Genomic DNA, 22509 nt, shown 5'->3' with positions numbered 1-22509 from the left:
TGTCTCACATTATGTCCTTTATTGCAGGAGCTGTAATAGACTGTGAAGATAAGAATGGGAACACCCCTTTGCATATAGCAGCCCGGTATGGCCATGAGCTTCTAATCAACACTCTTATTACAAGTGGTGCTGACACTGCAAAGTAAGTAGTGCTTGCAGGAGTGCTGGTGGCTGTGCGGAGAGCAGCCAGTGAGCTAGAGTGGAAGTGGGGATTTCTCCTCAGCAGTGGAGTGGGTGGGTGCCTGGTTTTTCTTTACCTTTTGTTTTTGACACTGATAGGTTTAAAAGGTTCTATGTCTAATTTTATTTGATTAGTCAGTATGACATGTTTTTATATTTCTGTTTCTTTTTCCTCCAATATAAATAATATAAAGTTTTGATGAGAAATTTAACTTTTATCCTTTTGTTTTCAAACTAGAAGTTCTAAAAATTGCACACACTCAAATGCTTTTTTCTTGGACCAGCTGTAGACAGTGGTTTCAGACTAATGTGCAGAGCCCAGGAATTCCCTAGTTGCTGGTACAAAGTGGTCCCAACCCCAACTTCTTTAATTAGTAAAGTTTACTTTTAATTGTTTTACATACTAAAGTTGCCCTATAAATTTTTAAAGTATGAATTATTTTGTGCATATTCTGTAAAAATCACGATCTTACTCAAATTGGTGTTTCCAAGTCCTGTATATCATGTTATATGTATTTGTGAGCAATTGTAAGCTTTTTATATATTCATAAGTGATATGCTACTATATACATGGTCTTTGTGGTTCAGAGTATATGTTCATTTAGCAATGTATATAGAGGCTTCAAATTTTTCATATTTCTGTAGATAGTTCTAGTTTAAGTTATGGGATTTAATTTTACCATCTAAGGATACATACAATATTCTTATTTACAGTTAAATTGCTCTCCAATTTTCCACATTACAGAATGGCTGATATGAGCGTTCTTGAGCATCTGACCTTGCGGAAATGGTTTTAAATGGTAGGGTGAGATGGGGCAGGAGGTCTGTTCCCTGAGCAAATACCTAGAGACATTTTGCTTGGGGAAAGCAATAACAATGATATAGCTCAAAGGTGCTGCTGGGCATTCAGCATTTTACAGTGTAGACCCATAAGTATGCAGTGAGTTTATAATGATGATAGTGCTGAGGTTAGACAAACAAGCTTTAGAAAACTGTAGCTAGGTGATAAATTATGCTGCTTTTCAATGACTGCCCAGAGTTTTCTCTAACGTATTAACAAGTTTCTACTCAACCAATTATCTTTTACTTAAGTGATATCTTTATAATCTATTTAAATTATTATATTTTGCATGTGTTGTAATGAAGTTTCTGTTCTATTAATTTAAGGCGTGGTATACATGGAATGTTCCCACTCCATTTGGCAGCCTTAAGTGGTTTTTCAGATTGCTGCAGGAAACTCCTTTCTTCAGGTAAGTGGAGCTCCCAGACAAGTTTGTTTGTGCGTGCTTGTTTGCTTGTTCTCATACGTCCTCGTCCTCTCCCTGTTGTTACAGTTACCTCTTCAGCTCTGAGCAGTGCTTTACTGATTCCCTTTGTTAATTGGTTCATGGGGTGTGGAGTGTCCATAGAGCAGCTTTTACCCAATGATGGCAGTCTCCTCTCCTTGGCCTATTCAGCAAGACACCTTACCTGCATGTTTCATTCCTTTTGGGTCTTAAAAGTCATAATAAATTAAAGTCATAGTATGAGTATCTTACAGGCTCATGAAATTATTAATCCATTACCAGTAGTACTTAGTTATAAATGCTGTAACTAGTTGGTATGGGATGTTTTAGTTTCACTGCAAACTATGATCCTTAGTAAGTACATTGACTTACTCACTGTAAAAGATGTAATTAATTTTTAAGTTATTTTCTATTTCTTGGTATATAAGAAAGTTAAATATTAGCATTCCTGTTTACTGAAATAAACTAATGAGGTTTCAGTAAAAATATTATAGAGTGAGACACACTCTTCTGAGGTTTAGGGGCAAGTTGTTTTTGTTGATGTGTGTGAGATATTTTATGTGTGTAAATTCATTGTGTTTGGTTTTTTTGAGTATCAACCATGTGTATATAAAGCTGTTCATCCCTACTTAGCATGAAAAAGAATACTAAAAGTATTCCCCAGTATGAATAATAGCCACATGGAACAAAGTACATATCCTCTTTTTAGAAGGGAGGAGGAAGATGAGTGGAGAGTCTGTAAAGCCAAAGCTAACCTTGAACTTGCAGTTCTGTTTCTGCCTCCCAAGTGCTCAGATAACAGGTGTTTACCATCATGCCTGGCTAGAGTGCTTTAGTGAGATATCTTCATACTATATATACACTTACACATTTACTTATTTAATACATAGAGTTCAGTATTTATAATACGTTCATGTGCTTATATAGCCAAAATAACATCCATTCTGGAGTATCTTTAATCCCTATAAAAGAAACACCATTAGCATATTATGGTATATTAACCACCTAATAGTACAATTTTTATAGAATCACCTAACAAAATCTTTTATGGCTAGCCTTTTTCACTTTATGTTCTTGAAGCGTCTGTTATCAATACTTCATTTCTCTTTCTTGTTGACTATTCCCATTGCACCCTGTAGCCTTTTAATAATTAGAATGGTTTTGTCTGCCTGCCTGCCTGCCTCCTTGTGACAGGTTTTATACCATGTTACCAAGGTTTGCCAAGGCTCGGATGATCCTCCTGTTTTCATCTTGTGTGTAGCTAGGACGATGAGACTGAAAGTGTGAGGTGTAAACCATCACTCCTGGCAGAGCCCTGCAGACAAGCACTACAGGGTTTGGTTTTGTTTTGTTTTGTTTAATTTGTTTGTTTGTTTTTATAATGTTGTACATTACTATGTGGTTTTCTTTATTCATTTTGTACGTTAAGAATATATGTTTGCTTAGGGTTGAAAAGAGGAATGTGATATTTAACATTTCTTGATATACTATCTTAATGCAAAGTAATGTGTCTGTAATATTATATAAGAGAAAAGATATATATTCATTTTTATAGGATTTGACATAGATACCCCAGATGATTTTGGCAGAACCTGTCTACACGCAGCTGCAGCTGGAGGGTATGTTAATAGTATTTTCATTTCTTTTAAAAGATGCAGGGGGGCGTTACGGAAGTCATTGTTAGAGTTTAATTTCTAAGATAGTTTGGGGTCAGTCGCTGTGGGCGGTAGGAGGCAGGAGCAGAATCACGGAGGCTGTCTCTTTGTTCCGTTTTACTAGTTTTGAGTTGCCACAGAATAGAAACTGAACCATGGCTGGATATTAATAAAAGACAGTTCAAGGCAGCAAAAATTGTTTTTGTTTGTTTCATTTTGTTTTTTGTCTTCTTTCAACTAAGTCATAAGTATTAATCAGGAAAGGACAAACCTACAAAAGGAAATGTTACTTTTTATACGAAAAACTAATTCCTAAACAAATAAAAATGTTCATGCAATGATGAGAACATCAAAAACTTGATGAATAGTCTGCATGATACTATATTATTGTAAGAGAGAAAAATATTGATGATGCAGTTACATCTTGGCTCAGAAGAAGAAATGTTGTGATAAGAACATTTTAGACTAAATTTTATTTAAATTATTTCAGTTCCCCAAGCCACACCCCCCTCCCCTTAGATCTTTGAAGCAGTCTTGTTTTGTAGCCAAGGCTGCTGTACCACTCAGTCCTCCAAAGCCCTGCGTCTGAAGTGCTGGAATCATAAGCATGCAGTACCCTCCATGCTTACACTTAAATTATGAGAAGTCCTCTGGGGAGGTCAGTCAGTCAGTCCTGCTGAGTGACCAGAGCTTCTGCTCCCTCAAAGCACTCTGTTGCCTTAATGCTTCGGGTAATTTAGATTTGTTTTTAAGCCATTTAATTCATGATTTATCAAAAGGGATGTTTTGTGAGAATGTTATTTCTAGTGATAATTCCTTAATATTTCCTATGATTTCAAAAAACAATTGTGCTGAACCAACCAAGGATGCTACCACGTTTAAATTGCAGAGATGAATTGAACATATATGAATCCCTTCTTTATTCTTTTAAGGTCACCAGAGGCCATTTCAGTTAAAACCTAATTTGTATGTAACTTGCCTACAGTAGAAGTCAACAGGCATGTTTTTCATTATAATATACAAAGCTGATATTGGGTTTATAAAAATCTGAAATTGTTATAAAAATATAAAAATTTATATAACAAGCATATAAGAAGGTCCTATCATTTTAACTAAGGTTCAGTCTGAATAAATAATGATAGTATAGGAGACAGTGGGAGAAATTGACTTGCCATTATTATATGTGTTTTAAAGGTACAGGGTTTTCTGTTTGTTTTTAATTCTTTTTAATTTATTGTTTTAAAACCCCCTAAATTTAAGACATTTAAATATAATTATTGGTAGAAATTTACTTAAATCCAAAATCCAGAGTTTCTACCCTGCTTTTGGTACTTGAATTCCTGGATAAAAAAACACACAGCCTTTATATTTACAACAAGCCCTAAAAACACAATAGCTAGACAGCTGCCTACCCTCCATGCTGTTAGAATCTACTTTCCTATCATAACACCACGTTGTTACTATTTACTGTGCTCCTTCTGCGCTGCTCTTACCTCCAATGGCCAGCCCACGTGGAGTAAAGTCTTCACTCCTATCCCATGGCAGCTTCTCCTGCTCCCTCCTGAACTTCTTCCTCTTCCTAGTCCTCCTCTCCTGCAAGCCCTGCAAGCCTTGAAGCCTAAGCCCCACCTATGTCTTCTCTGCCCAGCTATTGACTGTTGGCATCTTTATTTACCAATCACAACTAACTAGGGGCAAAGTCACTTAGCTAGCATCTATGTGTGGACTCTCTCTGGGGCGACCAGTTTTGGGGGCCCAAATTAGCATTAGAATACAAGCAGCATCAGGTTAAACCACTATTTAAAAAAATCTCTTAGAATCTCTTAAAAATGTGATCTTCTTTTTCTACAGTAATATAATTCATTTGTTTATTTCTCATGTGCCAGTATTTATGCATATCACTTTTTAAATGCTAAATAGAATGTGAAGTAATTCTCACTTTAAAATATGCATTTATGCTTCTTAAAGCCTACCATTTTTATCATAGAAATCACTGACAATTTTACATTTAAAATCTTTTCTTCTTTTCTCCTGACTAGAAATTTGGAGTGCCTAAACCTTCTGCTGAATACTGGTGCAGACTTCAACAAAAAGGATAAATTTGGAAGGTAATTTGTGATTTAGCTCCTGTAGAGCGAGATTAAATTTGCTTATTTAATGGCTTGCTTGACCTTTAACTGACTTCTGAAACTTAACTTTATGTGTTACACAGCATCTTTTGAGTTGTAATCATGATTCCTTAAGAATCTGAAGTAGGGCCTGGTATGTGGCTTATCTTCCTCAAATGCACTGGGTTGGGTTTGCTCTCTAGCACTGCTGAAAGGAGCAGAAAAAGAGCACACACATGTGCACCAGCCAGCTGAGGTCAGTGGGTTCTAACCCCAGTCTCAACCCCAGTCTTTTGGTTGTGTTCTCCCTACAATCCTAGGCTCTCTCTGTCCTTTTCTTAAATCATTATTTCTTAAATTATAGATTTTTTTATCTGTATAGGTGTTCTGCCTACTTGTATGCCTGTGTACCATACGTGCACAGTACTCATGGGACCAAAAGAAGATACCAAACCCTTGAACCTGGAGTTCCACATCATTGTGACCTCCTCATGTGGGTGCTGAGCATTGAACCCGGGCCCTCTGGAAGAGAAGCCAGTGCTCTGAACTGCTGAGCCATCTCTCCAGCTCTCTCCCTGTTTTTCTTGATGATAATAATTGTCCTTTTCCCATAATTATAGCATGGAAATTTAAAACTTCACTGTACCAAAGTACCTTCAAAAAGCTCAAGAGTACCTAAAGCTTTTCCAAGTCATTTTTTTTTTTTTTGTGAGAGATCCTTCTTCCCACTTCTGAAAGGCAAAAATAGGTTGCAAATATATGTGTGATTTTCCCCCCCCCCTTCTCTTCTTACTCACATCCATATGACCCACTGAGTACATTCTGGAGGAGAGCAGCTATAAAAGGACAAACTCTCATTGTCTAGCCTTACTGCTACTAGCATTTATAGTAATAGCAGTTGAAGCTTCTGTTAACTGTTCCTACTTATACCATGAACCAACATACAAGATACATTAAAACCATTCAGAAAAGAAGCAAATGCAGTTGTTTGAAAGATGTAGATGACAGTCTAAGCACTGTGTATCAGGCGGTAAGAACTGTGTATATCAGACGGTGTTCTGGGGAGGGTGTGAATCAGAAGGAGATGTGTGGGTACATATTGGTGTATATGATAGTACCAGCGCAAAGGGAAAAGAAAAGGGCTTGTGTGTAGTAGGAAGTAAGAAACGAAGAGAAGAAAGCTAAATGCTGCTTGACTATACAATGCTGAGGGATAGACTGGGTTCACATGGACTAATAAAAGGAACAAACGACCTACAAAATGAAGTTTCATAGCTAATTTTTATTTGTAATTATTTGCACATTCCATGCAAAAATAGCATAGAGAGTTTTGATATTCTTATTGTGAGCTTAAAAGCTTTATTTCCAGGGTTAGCTGCATTTTTAAGTCTCTGTAATAGTTCTGCATCCTGGCACATTTCCACATTTGGGAGGAAGATCTGTGTAAGTTCTAGGTCAGCCAGGGCTGCATAGTACATGAGGCCCTCTCTCAAACAAGCAAATTAAAAACTCTATAGTATTATCCAGTAAGATAAAATAATGTTTTGCTATAATTTTCCTAAGTCAGTGTATTAGATGAGAAGAAGTGCACTGTAAGGAGCTCTGAATAAACTTACTATAATTTTTGTTTTTCATTTAATGAGGTCACAAAATCATCTTATTTTTATCATCCTAAAATAGTTACTCATATGTTTAATAGCATTCTGTGTAATTCTAGTAATTAATGAGAAATTAGTTGTGACTATTCAGTTTTCAGAGATTAAACCAGTACACTAGCTCTTCTGAATAGGAAATAAGTCTATAAGAGGGTGTCTCCATTTTTGCTCCAGAAACTGGAATTACTGTTGAGGCCTGTGTGGATTTGATATAGCAACTCTTCTATGCTTCTGTTTTACTCTTTGCTTTTATCACTCAAGACATGGACTGTGGGGCATTTTTGTTAATATAAGGCAAGCTTTATTAAAATGAAAGTTTTTATGTTTCTAAGCAGAATATAATAGGAGTTGTAATTGACTTGGGAACTAAATGTGTGGAGTAAGAGTTAGCTATGGTCTCTTTACAAATGTTTGTTCCTGACTTATCTTTCTTCTGTTAATTTGGTCACAAAAGATCTCCACTGCACTATGCTGCTGCCAACTGCAATTACCAGTGCCTGTTTGCTCTTGTGGGATCAGGAGCAAGTGTGAATGACCTTGATGAGAGAGGCTGCACACCCCTGCACTATGCAGCTACATCTGACACAGACGGCAAGTAAGTACCACGTGAGCGAAGGAGTGTTATTTTTTTTATTGGATATTTTATTTATTTACATTTCAAATGTTATCCCCTTTCCCAGTTTCTCCTCCTGAAACTCCCTACCCATTCTCCCTCCCCCTGCTTCTGTGAGGGTGCTCACCCACTCCCACTTCCCTGCCCTAGCATTCCCCTACAATGGGGCATCGAAGCTTCACAGGACCAAGGGCCTGTCCTCCCCTTGATGTCCGACAAGGCCATCCTCTGCTACATATGCAGCTGAAGCCGTGGGTCACTTCATGTGTACTCTTTGGTTGGACATTTGGTCCCTGGGAGCTATAGGGGGTATGGTTGGTTGATATTGTTGTTCTTACTATGGGGTTGCAAACCACATCAGCTCCTTCAGATCTTTCTCTAACCTCCTTCACTGGGGATCCCATGCTCAGTCCAATGGTTTGGTTGGCTTTGAGCATCCGCCTCTGTATTTGTCAGGATCTGGCAGAGCCTCTCAGGAGACAGCTATATCAGGCTCCTGTCAGCAAGCACTTGTTGGCATCTACAGTAGTTTCTGGGTTTAGTGATTGTATATGTGATGGATCCCCAGGTGGGGAAGTCTCTGGATAGTCTTGCCCTCAGTCTCTGCTATACAATTTGTCTCTGTAACTCCTTTCATGGGTATTTTGTTCCCCCTTCTAAGAAGAATTGAAGTATCTACACTTTAGTCCTCCTTCTTGAGTGTGATGTGGTTTGTGAATTATATTTTGGGTATTCTGAGCTTCTGGGTGGGCTAATATCCACTTATCAGTGAGTGCATATCATGTGTGTACTTTTGTGATTAGTTTACCTCACTCAGGATGATATCCTCCAGCTCTATCTATTTGCTTAAAAATTTCATAAATTCATTGTTTTTAATAGCTGAGTAGTACTCCATTGTGTAAATGTACCACATTTTCTGTATCCATTCCTCTGTTAAGGGACAGCTGGGTTCTTTCCAGCTTCTGGCTATTATAAATTAGGCTGCTATGAACATAGTGAACATGTGTCCTTATTACATGTTGGAACATCTTTTGGGTATATGCCCAGGAATGATAGAGCTAGGTCCTCAGGTAGCACTATGTCCAATTTTCAGAGGAACTGCCAAACTTATTTCCAGAGTGGTTGTACAAGCTTGCAATCCCACCAGCAATGGAGGAGTGTTTCTCTTTCCCCACATCCTCACCAGCATCTGCTATCACTTGAGTTTTTGATCTTAGTCATTCTGACTGGAATGAGGTGGAATCTCAGGGTTGTTTTGATTTGCATTTCCCTGATGACTAAGGATGTTGAACATTTCTTTAGGTTCTTCCTGGCCATTTGGTATTCCTCAGAGAATTCTTTGTTTAGATCTGTACCCCATTTTTAATAGGGTTATTTGGTCCTCTGGAGTCTAACTTCTTGAGTTCTTTGTATATATTGGATATTAGCCCTCTATCAGTTATAGGGTTGGTAAAGATCTTTTCCCAATCTGTTACTTGCTGGTTTGTCCTATTGACAAGTGTTCTTTGTCTTACAGAAGCTTTGCAATTGTATGAGGTTCCATTTGTCAATTGTTGATCTTAGAACATAAGCCATTGGTATTCTGTTCAGGAAATTTTCCCCTGTGCCCATGCGTTCAAGGCTTTTCCCAACTTTCTCTTCTATTATTTTCAATGTATCTGGTTTTATGTGGGGGTCTTTAATCCTCTTGGACTTGAGCTTTGTACAAAGAGATAACAATAGATGAATTTGCATTCGTCTTCATGCTGACCTCCAGGTGAGCCAGCACCATTGAGTAGAGTGTTGTTCAGCTTCCACGTGTATGAGTGCTTTCCATTGTTTTTATTGTTATTGAAGACCAGCTTAGTCTGTGATGATCTGATAGGATGCATGGGATTATTTCAATCTTCTTGTATCGGTTAAGACCTGTTTTGTGACTGATTATATAGGCAGTTTTAGAGAAGGTACCATGAGGTGCTGAGAAGAAGGTATATTCTTTTTGTTTTAGGATGAAATGTTCTTTAGATATCTGTTAAATCCATTTGGTTCATAACTTCTGTTAGTTTCAATGTGTCTCTGTTTAGTTTGTGTTTCCATGATCTGTCCATTGATGAGACTGGGGTGTTGAGGTCTCCCACTATTATCGTGTGAGGTGTAATGTGTGCTTTGAGCTTTAGTAAAGTGTCTTTAATGAATGTGGCTGCCCTTGCATTTCAGCATAGATGTTCAGAATTGCAAGTTCATCTTGCTAGATTCTTCCTTTCTTTGATCAGTATGAAGTATCCTTCCTTATCTCTTTTGATAATTTTTGGTTGAAAGTCAATTTTATTCGATATTAAAATGTCTACTCTAGCTTGTTTCTTGGGACCATTTACTTGAAAAATTGTTTCCCATCCTTTTACCCCGAGGTAGTTTCTGTCTTTGTCACTGAGATACGTTTCTTGAATGCAGCAAAATTCTGGGTCTTGTTTACATATTCAGTCTGTCAGTCTATGTTTTTTATTGGGTAATTGAGTCCATTGATTTAAGAGATATTAAGGAAAAGTGATTGTTGCTTCTTGTGATTTTTGTTGTTAGAGGTGGAATTAGGTTTGTGTGGCTATCTTCTTTTGGATTTGCTGAAAAATTACTCTCTTGCTTTTTTTTTTCCTAGGGTGTAGTTTCCCTTGTGTTGAAGTTTTCCATCTATTATCCTTTGTATGGCTGGATTTGTGGAAAGATAATGTGTAAATTTGGTTTTGCCATGGAGTATCTTGGTTTCTCCATCTATGATAATTGAGAGTTTTGCTGGATATAGTAGCCTGGGCTGGCATTTGTGTTCTCCTAGGGTGGTCTGTATGACATCTACCCAGGATCTTCTGGCTTTTATAGTATTTTGAGAGGTCTGATGTGATTCTGATATGTCCGCCTTTATATTTTACTTGTTTTTAATAGTCTTTCTTCGTTTTGTATGTTTGGAGTTTTGATTATTACGTGACTGGAGGAATTTCTTTTCTGGTCCAGTCTATTTGGAGTTCTGAGGGCTTCTTGTATGTTCATGGTCATATCTTTCTTTAAGTTAGGGAAGTTTTCTTCTATAATTTTGTTGGAGATTTTTACTGGTCCTTTGGGAATCTTCACTCTCTTCTATATCTATTATCCTTATGTTTGGTCTTCTCATTGTGTCCTCGATTTCCTGGATGTTTGGGGTTAGGAGCTTTTTGCATTTTGTATTTTCTTTGACTATCAATGTTTTCTGTGGTTTCTTCTGCACCTGAAATTCTCTCTTCTTTCTCTTGTATTCTGTTGGTGATGCTTCCATCTATGACTCCTTATCTCTTTCCAAGGTTTTCTATCTCCAGGATTGTCTCCCTTTGTTATTTCTTTATTGTTTTTCTTTCCATTTTTAAATCCTGGAAGGTTTTGTTCAATTCTTTCACCTGTTTGGCTCTGTTTTCTAGTAATTCTTTAAAGGATTTTTGTGTTTCCTCTTTAAAGGCTTCTGCCTGTTTACCTGTGTCCTCCTGTATTTCTTTAAGGGAGTTATTTATGTTGTTAAAGTCCTCTCTCATCATCATGAGATGTGATTTTAAGTTAGAATCTTGCTTTCCCAGTGTGTTGGGGTATCCAGGACTTCCTGTGGTGGGAGAACTGGGTTCTGATGGTGCCAAGTAGCCGTGGTTTTGGTATTAGCTAGTTGGTCTTGTTGTCTCTGACTGGAGTCTGTCCTTTCTGTGAGCCTATGATCTTAGGTATGTCAGCACTCCTGGGAGACCAGCTCTCTCGGGATTTGGGTCCAGAGAGCTGTGCCACAGGGTTAACTCCAGGGTGCAGGTAGAGACTGGAAGGATTCTGTCCCCAGTTGCTCTCCGGTTCCTGAGCCCTGTGCTCTCCTGGTGGTTCCATGTTTGGCCAGTTATTGGAGCAAAAGTGTTCATCTCACCTGTTGACTTAGGAGTAACAGAAAAGCGTTATTATTTCTACAAAATGGCATTTTTGTATGGGGACTGTTTTACTGCAAGTGTGTATTTCCTTTATGTGTTTTAATTATCATCCCTGAATCTACAGTTTATAAAATAAATACATTTCATAATTATTACTAAATTCTAGCTATTGCTGTCTTCCAAGTATCTGGTCTTTACTTGAAAAATCTGGTAGTCTTTTTTCATTCTTCCTGCAAAACAGTATTTGTTTATTTGGTTTATGACTTGTGGTTTTTCTCATTTCAGAGTTTCTCTATGTAGTATAGCCCTGGCTGTCCTGAAACTCACTCTATAAAAAAAAAAAAAGAACTAAGGATTAGCATCACAATGTGTATGCCTACACACAGACACACATAGTTAAAAATAAAAGTGTTGGGTTTTGGTTTTTTGTTTTTTCTTAAAAATCAAGGACAAATTGCTAGGTAGTGGTGTTGCTTGCCTTTAATTCCAGTACTTGGGAGCCAGAAGCAGGCCCTGCCTATGCATTTGAGGCTAGCCTGGTCTCCAAAACGAGTTCCAACACAGCCAAACCCTGTCTCAAAAACAAACAAAAACTATAACCTGATTCTAGCCATCTTATGATTGTATATTGAGCCTTACTATCTGAATGAGTGAATAACACCACTCACACCCAGTCACTCACATACACCTTCAACCTGATTGTACCTCAGAGGAAGGAATGGAGTTGGCAGTCAGTCAGTATTCAAAGACCCCTTTGGACCAAGTTTTAGCAAGTCCAATTTAGTCTCAGTAGAGTACTGGTTGAATGATCAGAAACCATGCTTCCGTCTAATGTTAATAGACAACAGTTTACAAATCTCTTGTGTAGGCTTAGCAGCTCATTAAGCAGTATGCCAGCTCTAGTTTGAATAATACCAAGTTGGTAAAGCATTTTTGAATTTTATGTTGTTAGAAGCCTTGTACCTTGATTTATCAAACATGACGGCATTAGTAGTTTTATAGAACTTTTATACATTAATTTTGCCTGTACTTTGAAACAAAATTAAGACTTTAGCGATTTAGACCAAGTTAAGAAAATGTAAGTTATAAGAAACACACTTATCTGATGTGCAAATGTATCTTACATATATAATATTCCTATTGCATAAGACTAGTGGTCACTTAGACGTCTTCCTAAATAGTTATATAAATGGGTCCTTTCATTGTTAAAAGCCTGACAAAATTAACAATACAAAATAACAACCAAAGAAAAAAGCTATTACAGCTTGGATATAGTATTTATGTTACATAATCATGGGTATCAAAATATTCATTACAAGAATAATTGCCAGTATTTAATCATTGGCTTAAAATGTAGGTGAAAGGCTAGGTGTGGTGGGAGGCAAAGGCAGGAGGATTTCCTAAGTTCAAACTGGCCTAGTCTGCATAGAGAGTTCCAGGACAGCCAGACCTGTAGAGAGTTCTTGGTAGAGAGACCTTGTATACATACATACATACGTATCTTGTCCCAAATGAATGTAGGTGGATTAGTATATAAAAATACATTTGATATTAAGGTATAAAATCTAATGTAAAGCTCCACAGCTTTCATTCCAAATTCTTATTCTTTCTGTATAAAAAAGGTTATTGAGTTTTATTCATTGTCTTCGGATCTGGTTAATTTTGGCATGTGATTTTTTTTTTAATTGCTGCAGGTTTTTTATAATAAATATTTAAATGTAAATTTTAGAATCTTCTTTTGCTGTTCCTTCACATAGGTGCCTGGAATACTTACTAAGAAATGATGCCAACCCAGGGATCCGGGACAAACAAGGCTATAATGCAGTTCACTACTCAGCTGCGTATGGTCACCGTCTGTGTCTTCAACTGGTAAGATTCTGAACTCTCTTACAGGACTAGTGGGAGGTTTTAATTTGACTACATGATCCAGAAAACATTCAGTTTTGTTCTTTAACGTTTTCATACTCCATTTACCTCTTAAATTCATGGTTGTTTCAGTAAGATAACTCTTCTCTTTTCATTTTAAAAAATGAAAAAAAAAAAGTCACTGATCCCTGTGTGGTGGCACATACCTATAATCTGGATCGTTGAGAAGCTAAAGCAGGAATTTTGTGAGTGCTAGGCTAGCCTGTGCTGCAGTGAGCTGTTGTCTAAATGATGGAGTATTTAATCTTTTGAGGGAAGTCAGGCACAGCAGTGTTCCCTTGCAGTCCTAATTGCGAGGCTGAGGAAGGACACTGGCTTGAGTCCAGGCCAACATACTGAGATACTTCCTCAACCAAACAAACCAACAAGCAACAAGAACAAAACCAGATAAAGCTCTGAAGAAGGCTCCTGAAGTGGTGTTGTATTTCTTGAGACAGACACACATAACCAGGCTGGCCTGGAGCAGCTCTATAACTGAGGATGACCTTGACCCTTTGTTCCTGCACCTCCTGAATTCAGGCAGGCGCCATCACAGCTAGTCTATGTGATGCTGCGGATCACAGAAACATTCACGTACTGCTGGCCTCGAGAGCCGCCTAGGACAAATGCAAGATTAGTAATTTAGCTAATAGGAGTTTACAAACAGTTCAGATGATTATGATTTGATATGGTTTAATTGAGCTGTACTAGTTCATTTCATAAGGAAATGATACAGTAGATAAATGTAAATAAAATATGTGAGTCAACCATCAAGTGTTGTTTATTAGAAATAAAATAGAAAGTTGTAAGCTCTGAAAAAAAAAAAAGATCCACCTAATAGTCAACATCTAGGTCTGTTGCCGTTGACTCCTATCATTTTAAATACAGATTTTCCATAGTTCTTTTAAAGATGTAATTATATCTTACTTGAAAAATAAAAATGAAAACCCCTGAAAGAGTCAGATTATACCCATATGTTTAGAGACCTATGCAAGGTCCTTTCATTTCCCAGTTCTTCCTAATAAAGGAGAGTCCACCTCTGCAGAAGAAGCTTGAAGTTCAACTGTGGTCTTGTTCTGGAATAGAGACACCATCCCAGACCCTACTGTGCCATACTGGAAGGGAAGCAATGAGTTAAAATATACTCTTGTGTGACAGAACTTTCAGGTTATAGACATATAATAGGCATTGCTTCCTTTCAATAGAAAATAAAATTGAAGATATATAAGATGGTCAACATAAGCCAGGCATGGTGATGCACGCCTTTAATCCCAGCACTCGGGAGGCAGAGGCAAGCAGATTTCTGAGTTAGAGGCCATCCTGGTCTACAAAATGAGTTCCAGGACAGCCAGGGATACACAGGGAAACCCTGTCTTGAAAAAACAAAGGGGAAAAAAAAAAAAAGATGGTCAACATATTTAATACAGCATTTAATGTGCTACTATAAAAATAACCCATTTTCCATAGGTTACTGTGGTTCTTTAGAATAAAATCTTAGGATATGTATATAGATCTGTTGTCTACTGTAATGTCTACCTATGTAAAAGACATCTTTTCTGGAGGCAAAGAAAGCATGGGTTTAAAACAAACTAACAAAGCACTGTATCAATAAAGATGTCAAATATGTTAATATATATAAATCACTTTGTATAATGCCATTTCTAACTTTTATTTCAGATTGCAAGTGAAACTCCTTTAGATGTTGTAAGTATCAATCGATTCCCCCAACATTCAAAATATGCTACTACCACTCAAGATAATGTGTTTCTTTGTTCTCATTAAAACTGAAGTTAGACACTGAAGCCAAGACAGTGACAAGAGAGTGTGTTCCTTAAGGGAAGGCATTTATTTACCTGATGGAAGTGTATTTCCCCAAACTCCTAGTTAATGAAGCTCCTCTGTCTTAGTTAGGGCGTTACTGCTGTGAAGAGACACCATGACCAAGGCATGTCTTTAAAAGAACCACATTTAATTGGGGCTGGCTTACAGGTTCAAAGGTTCAGTCCATTATCATCAAGGTAGGAACATGGCAACATCCAGGCAGGCATGGTGCAGGAGAAGCTGAGAATTCTACATCTTCATCTGAAGGTTCCTAGCAGAAGACTGACTTCCAGGCATCTAGGATAAGGGTCTCGAAGCCCACGCCCACAGTGACACACCTACTCCAACAAGGCCACACCTCCTAATAGTGCCACTCCCTGGGCCAAGCATTTACAAACCACTACATCTTACTATACTTTTGTGGCTTTCCTGGACTGTGGGCTTACTTATTGTCGTGCTCTACAGTGGATTGGAATGAGGGATGAGAGAAGTAACTGCTATGAAATATTTAAAAATATCATTCCTAACATTCTTAAATGTCTCTCTAACTTTTAATGTCTCTTCTTTTTTCAGTTAATGGAAACCTCGGGAACAGACATGTTGAGTGATTCAGATAATAGAGCAACAATAAGCCCTTTACATTTGGCTGTAAGTACTGCCTTTATAGCCAACTTGATAGTTCACTACAGATCTCCAGTATCTACTTGTGTTGTCTCAAACTAATGCCCTAGACATTTGGTTATTATAGTAATTATCATAGAATTAGAACGTTAAGAACTTGTTTAGTGCATTCTTGGTTATCTGTGTCTCAATTTTCTCTAAGCGGTGGTTCTTGGCTCCCTCAAGCCCTGCTTTTAAGTGAGAAAATATTATTTTGATATGAATTTAAAATTTGCTGCCCCCGTAGGACTGTAATTTGTTAAGCAGATAATATACACTACCCAGTTTGTGTAAATTTCAGCAGTTGTTGGCTTGCTTGTGGCCACGAGTGCCGGCTAGTTGTAGATTCAGTGCTACTTCACTCACTGCTGTTGGGTGCATACTCTATAATTTCCCATCCATCTTCAGATTCCTCCTGAGTGCCAGTCAAAATAAAACCCATCTTAGCTCCTCTGTACTAAAAGAATTGATTTTGAAGACAGATTTGGGTGGAGGACTTGAATTATCAGAAGACCAGGATAATAGGACTAGATGTTTCTATGACCCCTGGTGTTAAGTGCAGAACTTTATTTAACAGGATCACTAGAAGTTCAGTAATGCATTTGTTTCTTTTTCACATGTTCTGTAACCTTTTATCTTAATTTTCTCCTTGCATATGATCGAACACTGACATACTGAATCTTTCTGCCTCTTGCTCCTCTCCCCCACCTTAGTTATCTAAATTACCAGTAAGATTCCTGGCTTAGTTAAGGTTTCTGTTGCAGTGATAAGACAGCATGACCAAAAACTAATAGGAGATTGTCTTAGCTACTGTTACTATTGCTGAGAAGAGACACCATGACCAAGGCATTTTATAGTTTCAGAGGGTGAGTCCATGACCCATTATGGCAGGGAGCATGGTGACAGGCAGGCAGGCATGGCAGTGGAGCAGTAGCTAAGAGCTCGTGTACTGATCCAAAAGCAGAGAGAAAGCAGGGCTGGGCCTGGTGTGGGCTAGTCCACCATGTGGGGACCAAGCATTTCAGTGTGAGTCTGTGGAAGACATTCTCATTTAAGCCATGGCACAGAGGAAAGGGTTACTTTGTTTATACTTCCAGAGCACAGTTTATTGTTGAAGACCATCAGGGCAGAGATTCAAACAGCAGGAATCTGGAGGCAGAAGCTAATGCGAAGGCCGTAGAGGAGTGCTGCTTCCTGACTTTCACCTTTGGCTTGTTTGGCCTGCTTTCTTAGCACCCAGGACCAGCAGCCCAAGAGTAGACCCACCTGGAATGGGCTGGGCCCTCACACATCCCTAAGAAAATGCCCTGCAGGTTTGCCTGTGTACGCAAGATCTTACTCTGGCACTTTCTCAGTCGAGGCTCACTCCTCTCAGATTACTCTAGCTTCAGTCAACTTGACAGAAAACCTAGCTAAGCACAGTGTTGTAAAGCTTTCTGCTTCCTTGTCTCCTCTACCCAGGCTTGAATTGTAAGTACTAAGTCTGAGACTGTGAAGTCAGTATGGAGAAAGTAGCTCTTCTACTGTTGGTGAGAAGAAAGGCACTTTTTGAGTGGATAACTCGGTGTTTCTTGAATTGTCACTGTCAGTCATTTCTAGGCGTTTGTTCGGCGGCATCAGTGCTTCCGACAGTCTTGCCATCCGTCATAGGCCTGTCTTACTAACTTACTGCTGTTACTGTGCTGCTCACCAACTCCACAAGGTCTTCCCTCCCCTCTCCATCACTCACAGGACCTTGCTTTGTAGCTGAAGCTAGCCTTAAACTGACAGTCCCCCTTATCTTAGCCTCCCATGATCTGATATTACAGCCCTGGGTTCCCCATTAAATGTACTTCCTTAAGCATCTCTTAGAGTACTGTTCAATTGTGTTAGATCTCTAAAACTTTTGTGTCTTAAAAGGTGAAACCATTAAGGCAATAGCTGTGTGTTTCCTCTTCTTCTGGCTGCTACTATATAAATTTGACTAAATACACAGTTCCTTCATTTTTGAGCTTACATATGTGCATTACATTTTGTATTCAATCAGCTTATCAATGGACGCTTAGATTCCCCCATCTCTTGGCTATCTCAGTATAGCTGTGTTAGATAGGCTTTCTAAACTGAAATGGGTAGTTTTGCAATTTAGTATTTAAGTTCAGTGAAATGTGACTATATTCCTAGTTTTGCTTTTTATATCTATCTGTCTTACTTAGGGTTTCCATTGCTATGAAGAGACACCATGACCAAGGCAACTCTTATAAAGGAAAACATTTCACTGGGGCTGGCTTACAGTGTCAGAGGGTTAGTCTATTATCATCATGGTGGGAAGTATAGAAGTGTCCAGGTAGACATGGTGCTCTGGAGAAAGAGCTGAGAGCTCTACGTCTTGATCTGTAGGCAGCAGAAGGAAAAGTTGTCTTCCACACTTGTTGAAATTTGAGCATAGGAGAAAGCCTACCTCCACAGTGACACTTCCTCCAACAAGGCCACACCTCCTAATAGTGCCATTCCTCATGAGCCAGGCATCCAAACACATGGGTCTATGGGGGCCATACCTGTTCAAACCACCATAATACCTCATCCTAAGAAGCTTTCAGAAATTAGTTGAAATAGTTCACTTTCTTATTATTATTATTATTATTACTACTACTACTACTATTATTTTCACCTCACCTTTTCAACCTGATACAGTGGGACACTGGAATGAGGTTTTAGGAAAGTATTATTTCTTCCTAAATTTGTTGGTACTAAACATACAGGCTTTTCCTTTGGTCCCTTAGAGGAGCTGATGAGGGAAAGAGCCCTATAACAAGGCATTATCATTTTCTCTCCCGTATTTGTTTTTTTGGTTAGATCTGTCTTCTGCATGTCCACTGATTCCTCAGAGCTTGTTCTTGGAGTAGCATGAGTTCTTTCACTTTATATTGCCAAGTAAAATTGGACATGAATCTAGAATGAATTCCATTGTCTACACTCACTTTAGTCTTTGAGATAGATAACCTTTTGAATCATTAAACTTCCTACAGAGACATCAGTAGAACCAAGCTTTCTCTTTGCTTATACCCTCTGGCTTTTTCTTTCTTTCTTTAGAGTGGGTATCCTGAACCCTCTGTACCCCATTTTCAGTCCATCTCATAAATGATTCAGTTCTGTCCTACCTTTGCATGAGTTTGGAAATGGAACTTAAGTCACTAGGCTTGTGTACCAAGTACCATTCACACACAGAACTGTTGCGCAAGCCTGCTTTTTGGACATTTTGCAGAAGAAGTACTGCTTTATTATCCTGTGAGGCTTATTGCTTTATTCCCTATACAGTATCTTACCCTATATAAATAATATATGTGCCATTAATATCCTGTAAAGTAAATTGTCTGCAGAGTTTCTTAGGCTGTGTAATGGTGGGAGCTCCAATTTTTTCTGACAGATCTTTTAAGTCTCACTGTTTCTCACAGTTACCACTGTGCCTGACAGATATTCTATCAGATCTCAAGTCAGTACTTTTGTGCTGGAAGATATGCTTATGTTTGAGCTCTGGCACATTATGGAATAAAGGTAGTTGTTTTATGAGAAATCAAGTATTGTGACCACCTGTCATTTGAGGTTTTATTATTTATAGAGTATGAATTCCTTAATATGGGAGAGTACTAGTGATTATTACAAAATAAAAATCTATAGTTTAATTTTTCTGGCTTTTCAATATAGAAGTTTGTATTATGTCAGGCATAAAAATGTACAAATTAATTTGCTTACTTTACATTTTCCAATGCAGTAGGGTAGTGGACATGTAACTCTAGTAGACTTACTTACTCCTTACTTACCTAGCACACACAAGTCCTTAGTTCCCATCCCCAGAACTGGGTGGGAGGGGAAATCTTCTTAGGAAGTCGATCTAACATACATATTTTTATTTCTAGGCTTATCATGGTCACCATCAAGCCCTGGAAGTGTTGGTACAGTCTTTGTTAGATCTTGATGTAAGAAATAGTAGTGGTAGAACACCCTTAGATCTTGCAGCCTTTAAGGGCCATGTTGAATGTGTGGATGTACTCATTAATCAGGGAGCTTCAATCCTCGTAAAAGATTACGTTTTGAAGAGAACACCTATCCATGCAGCAGGTATGCCAATTACTATACTTGATTTGCTGTTGATAGTCATAATATTCTTTTAGTACTGCTCCTGGTAGTTGTGTTTACTTCTTATGTTAAATAGTCAAATGATTGTATTCTGAAGGAAAAACAACAGCAAGACAACACTTTTAAAAATAGAATAAAATGGAAGTTATTTTAGATTAACATGTACTCTAGTAGCAACCATTAATGTTTTAAAAATAAATACTTTTAAGACTTATTTAAATTTCATATGTATGAAGGTTTTGCCTGTATGAATATATGTATGTGCCACATCTGTGTCTTGTGTTTATGGAAATCAGAAGGTGTCCAATCCCCCAGAACTGGACTTATAGGTAGGCTATCATGTCAGTGTTAGGGACCAAAGCCAGGTCCTCTGTAAGAGTACCAAACACTCTTGGCCACTAAACCATCTGTTAGCCCTAATAGAGGTTTTTGCTTATTTTACTAGTCTAATACACTGCATTAAATGCTTAGAAAAAATTTATAGAATGTTAACTTCTGCAAGGACTACCCCAGATTGTAATTTTATAGTGTTGGCAATGTATGAAAAATGTAGGAATCTATAACCAAGTTACTGGTATGTGAGAAAAGACTGGAAAAGGGGGAGGTGAACAATCATAGAAATGACTAGTACTATATAAATATAAGTATATAAATAGAAGACACACATTTCCCAACTCTTTACAGGAATTACTATACAGCAGTACCCATTTTCAATAGCCAAGACTGGTAGGTACAACTGAAAGATAGTAGTCAAGCCAAGTGATGGTGGTGCATGCCTTTTATCCCAGCATTCAGGAAGCAGAGGCAGGTGGATCTCTTGAATTAGAGGCTAGCCTGGTCTACAGAACGAGTTCCAGGACAGCCAGGGCTACACAGTGAAACCCTGTCTTGAAAAAATAAAACAGAAAGGAAGGAAGGAAAAAAGAGAGAGAGAAAAGAAAAATAGTAGTCAGGTGTTTTTCTTAGTTCCTGTCTTTATGCAATCTGATTCAGTTCACTTTGTGTTTATGGAGTGATCTTTAAGAAATCACTCAAATATATTACTTGAGTTCTACTGTGTACTGTTTGGGAAAAGATACATTTTAGAAGACTATAGAAATATAGACTATACTGTTGCTCCCAGAAAAGCTTTAAAAACTATTGGATATTCAGCCACAGGTTAGAAACAACTGTTTTAATGAACATTTAAAGTCTCATAATAAATATGTTTTTTAAAAACTATCAAGGAGTATGAATAAGAAATCATTTTCTATTATAAATAAGAGAACCATGTAAAACTTTATATGACTTCAAAATGCTGTAACCACAAATTGTTTACAGAACTAATTTAAAGCTTTAAATGGAGTGTTTGTCACCCCCACCATATAAGAGAGAGAGAGTGTGTGTGTGTGTGTGTGTGTGTGTGTGTGTGTGTGTGAATGACATGGTCTCATCAGCCTACACTGACTTAGAACACTGCTGTATGTAGCCCATGACTGCCTCAAAGTGACAATTTTCCTACATCAGCTTCTGTCTCAAGTGCTGTGGGAATACAGACATCCAGCAGTCTTAACTCATGAGCATTTTGAGAGAGAAAGAGCTCTGAGACAAATGTACTGTAAGTGTTACTCATCGTGTAAGACAAAAACTCTCGATGAAACTGTTCTGCAGATGTCTTTCACAGTCAGAGATCGTTTGGGAAACATATTACTACTTATGTGCTATGAGGAAAACACTTGTTTTCCCTCCCTGAAGGTTAACATTCTTTTCTCACAATGATACTGTGGTAGTACTGTGGTTATTGAACTTAGAACACAACAACACTCATCAGAAGCTACTGTGTGCTGAATGTAAATGAATTGACATTTTAATAATAAGCCAAATTAGAACTCTTTGATCTCTCCCCAAGTATTTTGACACATGTTTATTACTAAGCTAAGATCTGTTGCTAGAGTGCAACATGCAGCCTGAGTGAGGGTGGTTTGGAGTGGTAAGTTTTTATAAGTATAACTATAAAAAGGTACTGTATAGAGGCTTGGGGTGCAGCTCAGCTGGTAAAGTACTTACCTACCATATGTGAAGTCCTGTCCACATAAAAGAGGGAATGGTGGTGTATGTGTATGATGACATAGACAGAAAAGTCAGCAGGTCTGTCTCCAGTATCTCATAAAGAACGTGTGGTTGAACTCAGTAGCACTTTCAGCACTTAGGAGATAGAGACAGAAAGATCAGAAGTTCATGGTCATTCTTCGATAAACAGTGAATTTGAGGCTTGCCAAGCTGCAAAATGCTCTGGACAAATAGGCACCTAGTTTTCTCATTACCTTTTTTTTTGTGGGGGAGGCTTAGGAATCATAGAAGACCTTCCTTTCTGTATCATTTTGTCACTTGCATATTTCCATACACTTTATTTGTTTATTGTGTGTGGCAGGACTTGATTTCTGGAGGAGATATAACATACCTTAAAGCTTCCTATTGAGGTGGTGGGATTGTTCTTCTGCTTGTCAGTTAATAAGCTGTGGGGCATATGGAAACATTTCTTTATAAAATATGTCATCTATTAATGTATGTGCTGTTTGGAATTCTTTTCAGCTAAAAATCACCTAACCAAATGTGTCGTAATCAACAGGGA

At 38.0% G+C, this 22509-nt stretch overlaps 1 protein-coding gene across 7 annotated transcripts in view; it reads left to right on the top strand.

The window, feature by feature from the left end:
* The window catches only part of Ankrd28 (ankyrin repeat domain 28), a 131800-nt gene that overhangs the window by 95454 nt on the left and 13837 nt on the right, over nt 1–22509 (top strand). For all 7 annotated transcript variants that reach the window (XR_383131.4, XM_030247586.1, XM_030247587.1 and 4 more), the window contains 9 exons: nt 28–142; nt 1348–1430; nt 3022–3085; nt 5161–5229; nt 7339–7479; nt 13157–13268; nt 14982–15008; nt 15699–15773; nt 19679–19880. Coding sequence is in view for 6 of the 7 variants with exons in the window: in XM_030247586.1 (XP_030103446.1) it covers nt 28–142; nt 1348–1430; nt 3022–3085; nt 5161–5229; nt 7339–7479; nt 13157–13268; nt 14982–15008; nt 15699–15773; nt 19679–19880 (888 nt within the window). In the remaining variant the exon portion in view is untranslated. The remainder of the gene's footprint in view (nt 1–27; nt 143–1347; nt 1431–3021; nt 3086–5160; nt 5230–7338; nt 7480–13156; nt 13269–14981; nt 15009–15698; nt 15774–19678; nt 19881–22509) is intronic.

This window comes from Mus musculus, chromosome 14, assembly GCF_000001635.26.
Source record: "Mus musculus strain C57BL/6J chromosome 14, GRCm38.p6 C57BL/6J".
In the NCBI taxonomy this organism is placed as follows: Eukaryota; Metazoa; Chordata; class Mammalia; order Rodentia; family Muridae; genus Mus; species Mus musculus.
Note: the sequence above shows the minus strand (reverse complement) of the source record. Positions and strands in the feature narration are given on the sequence as shown.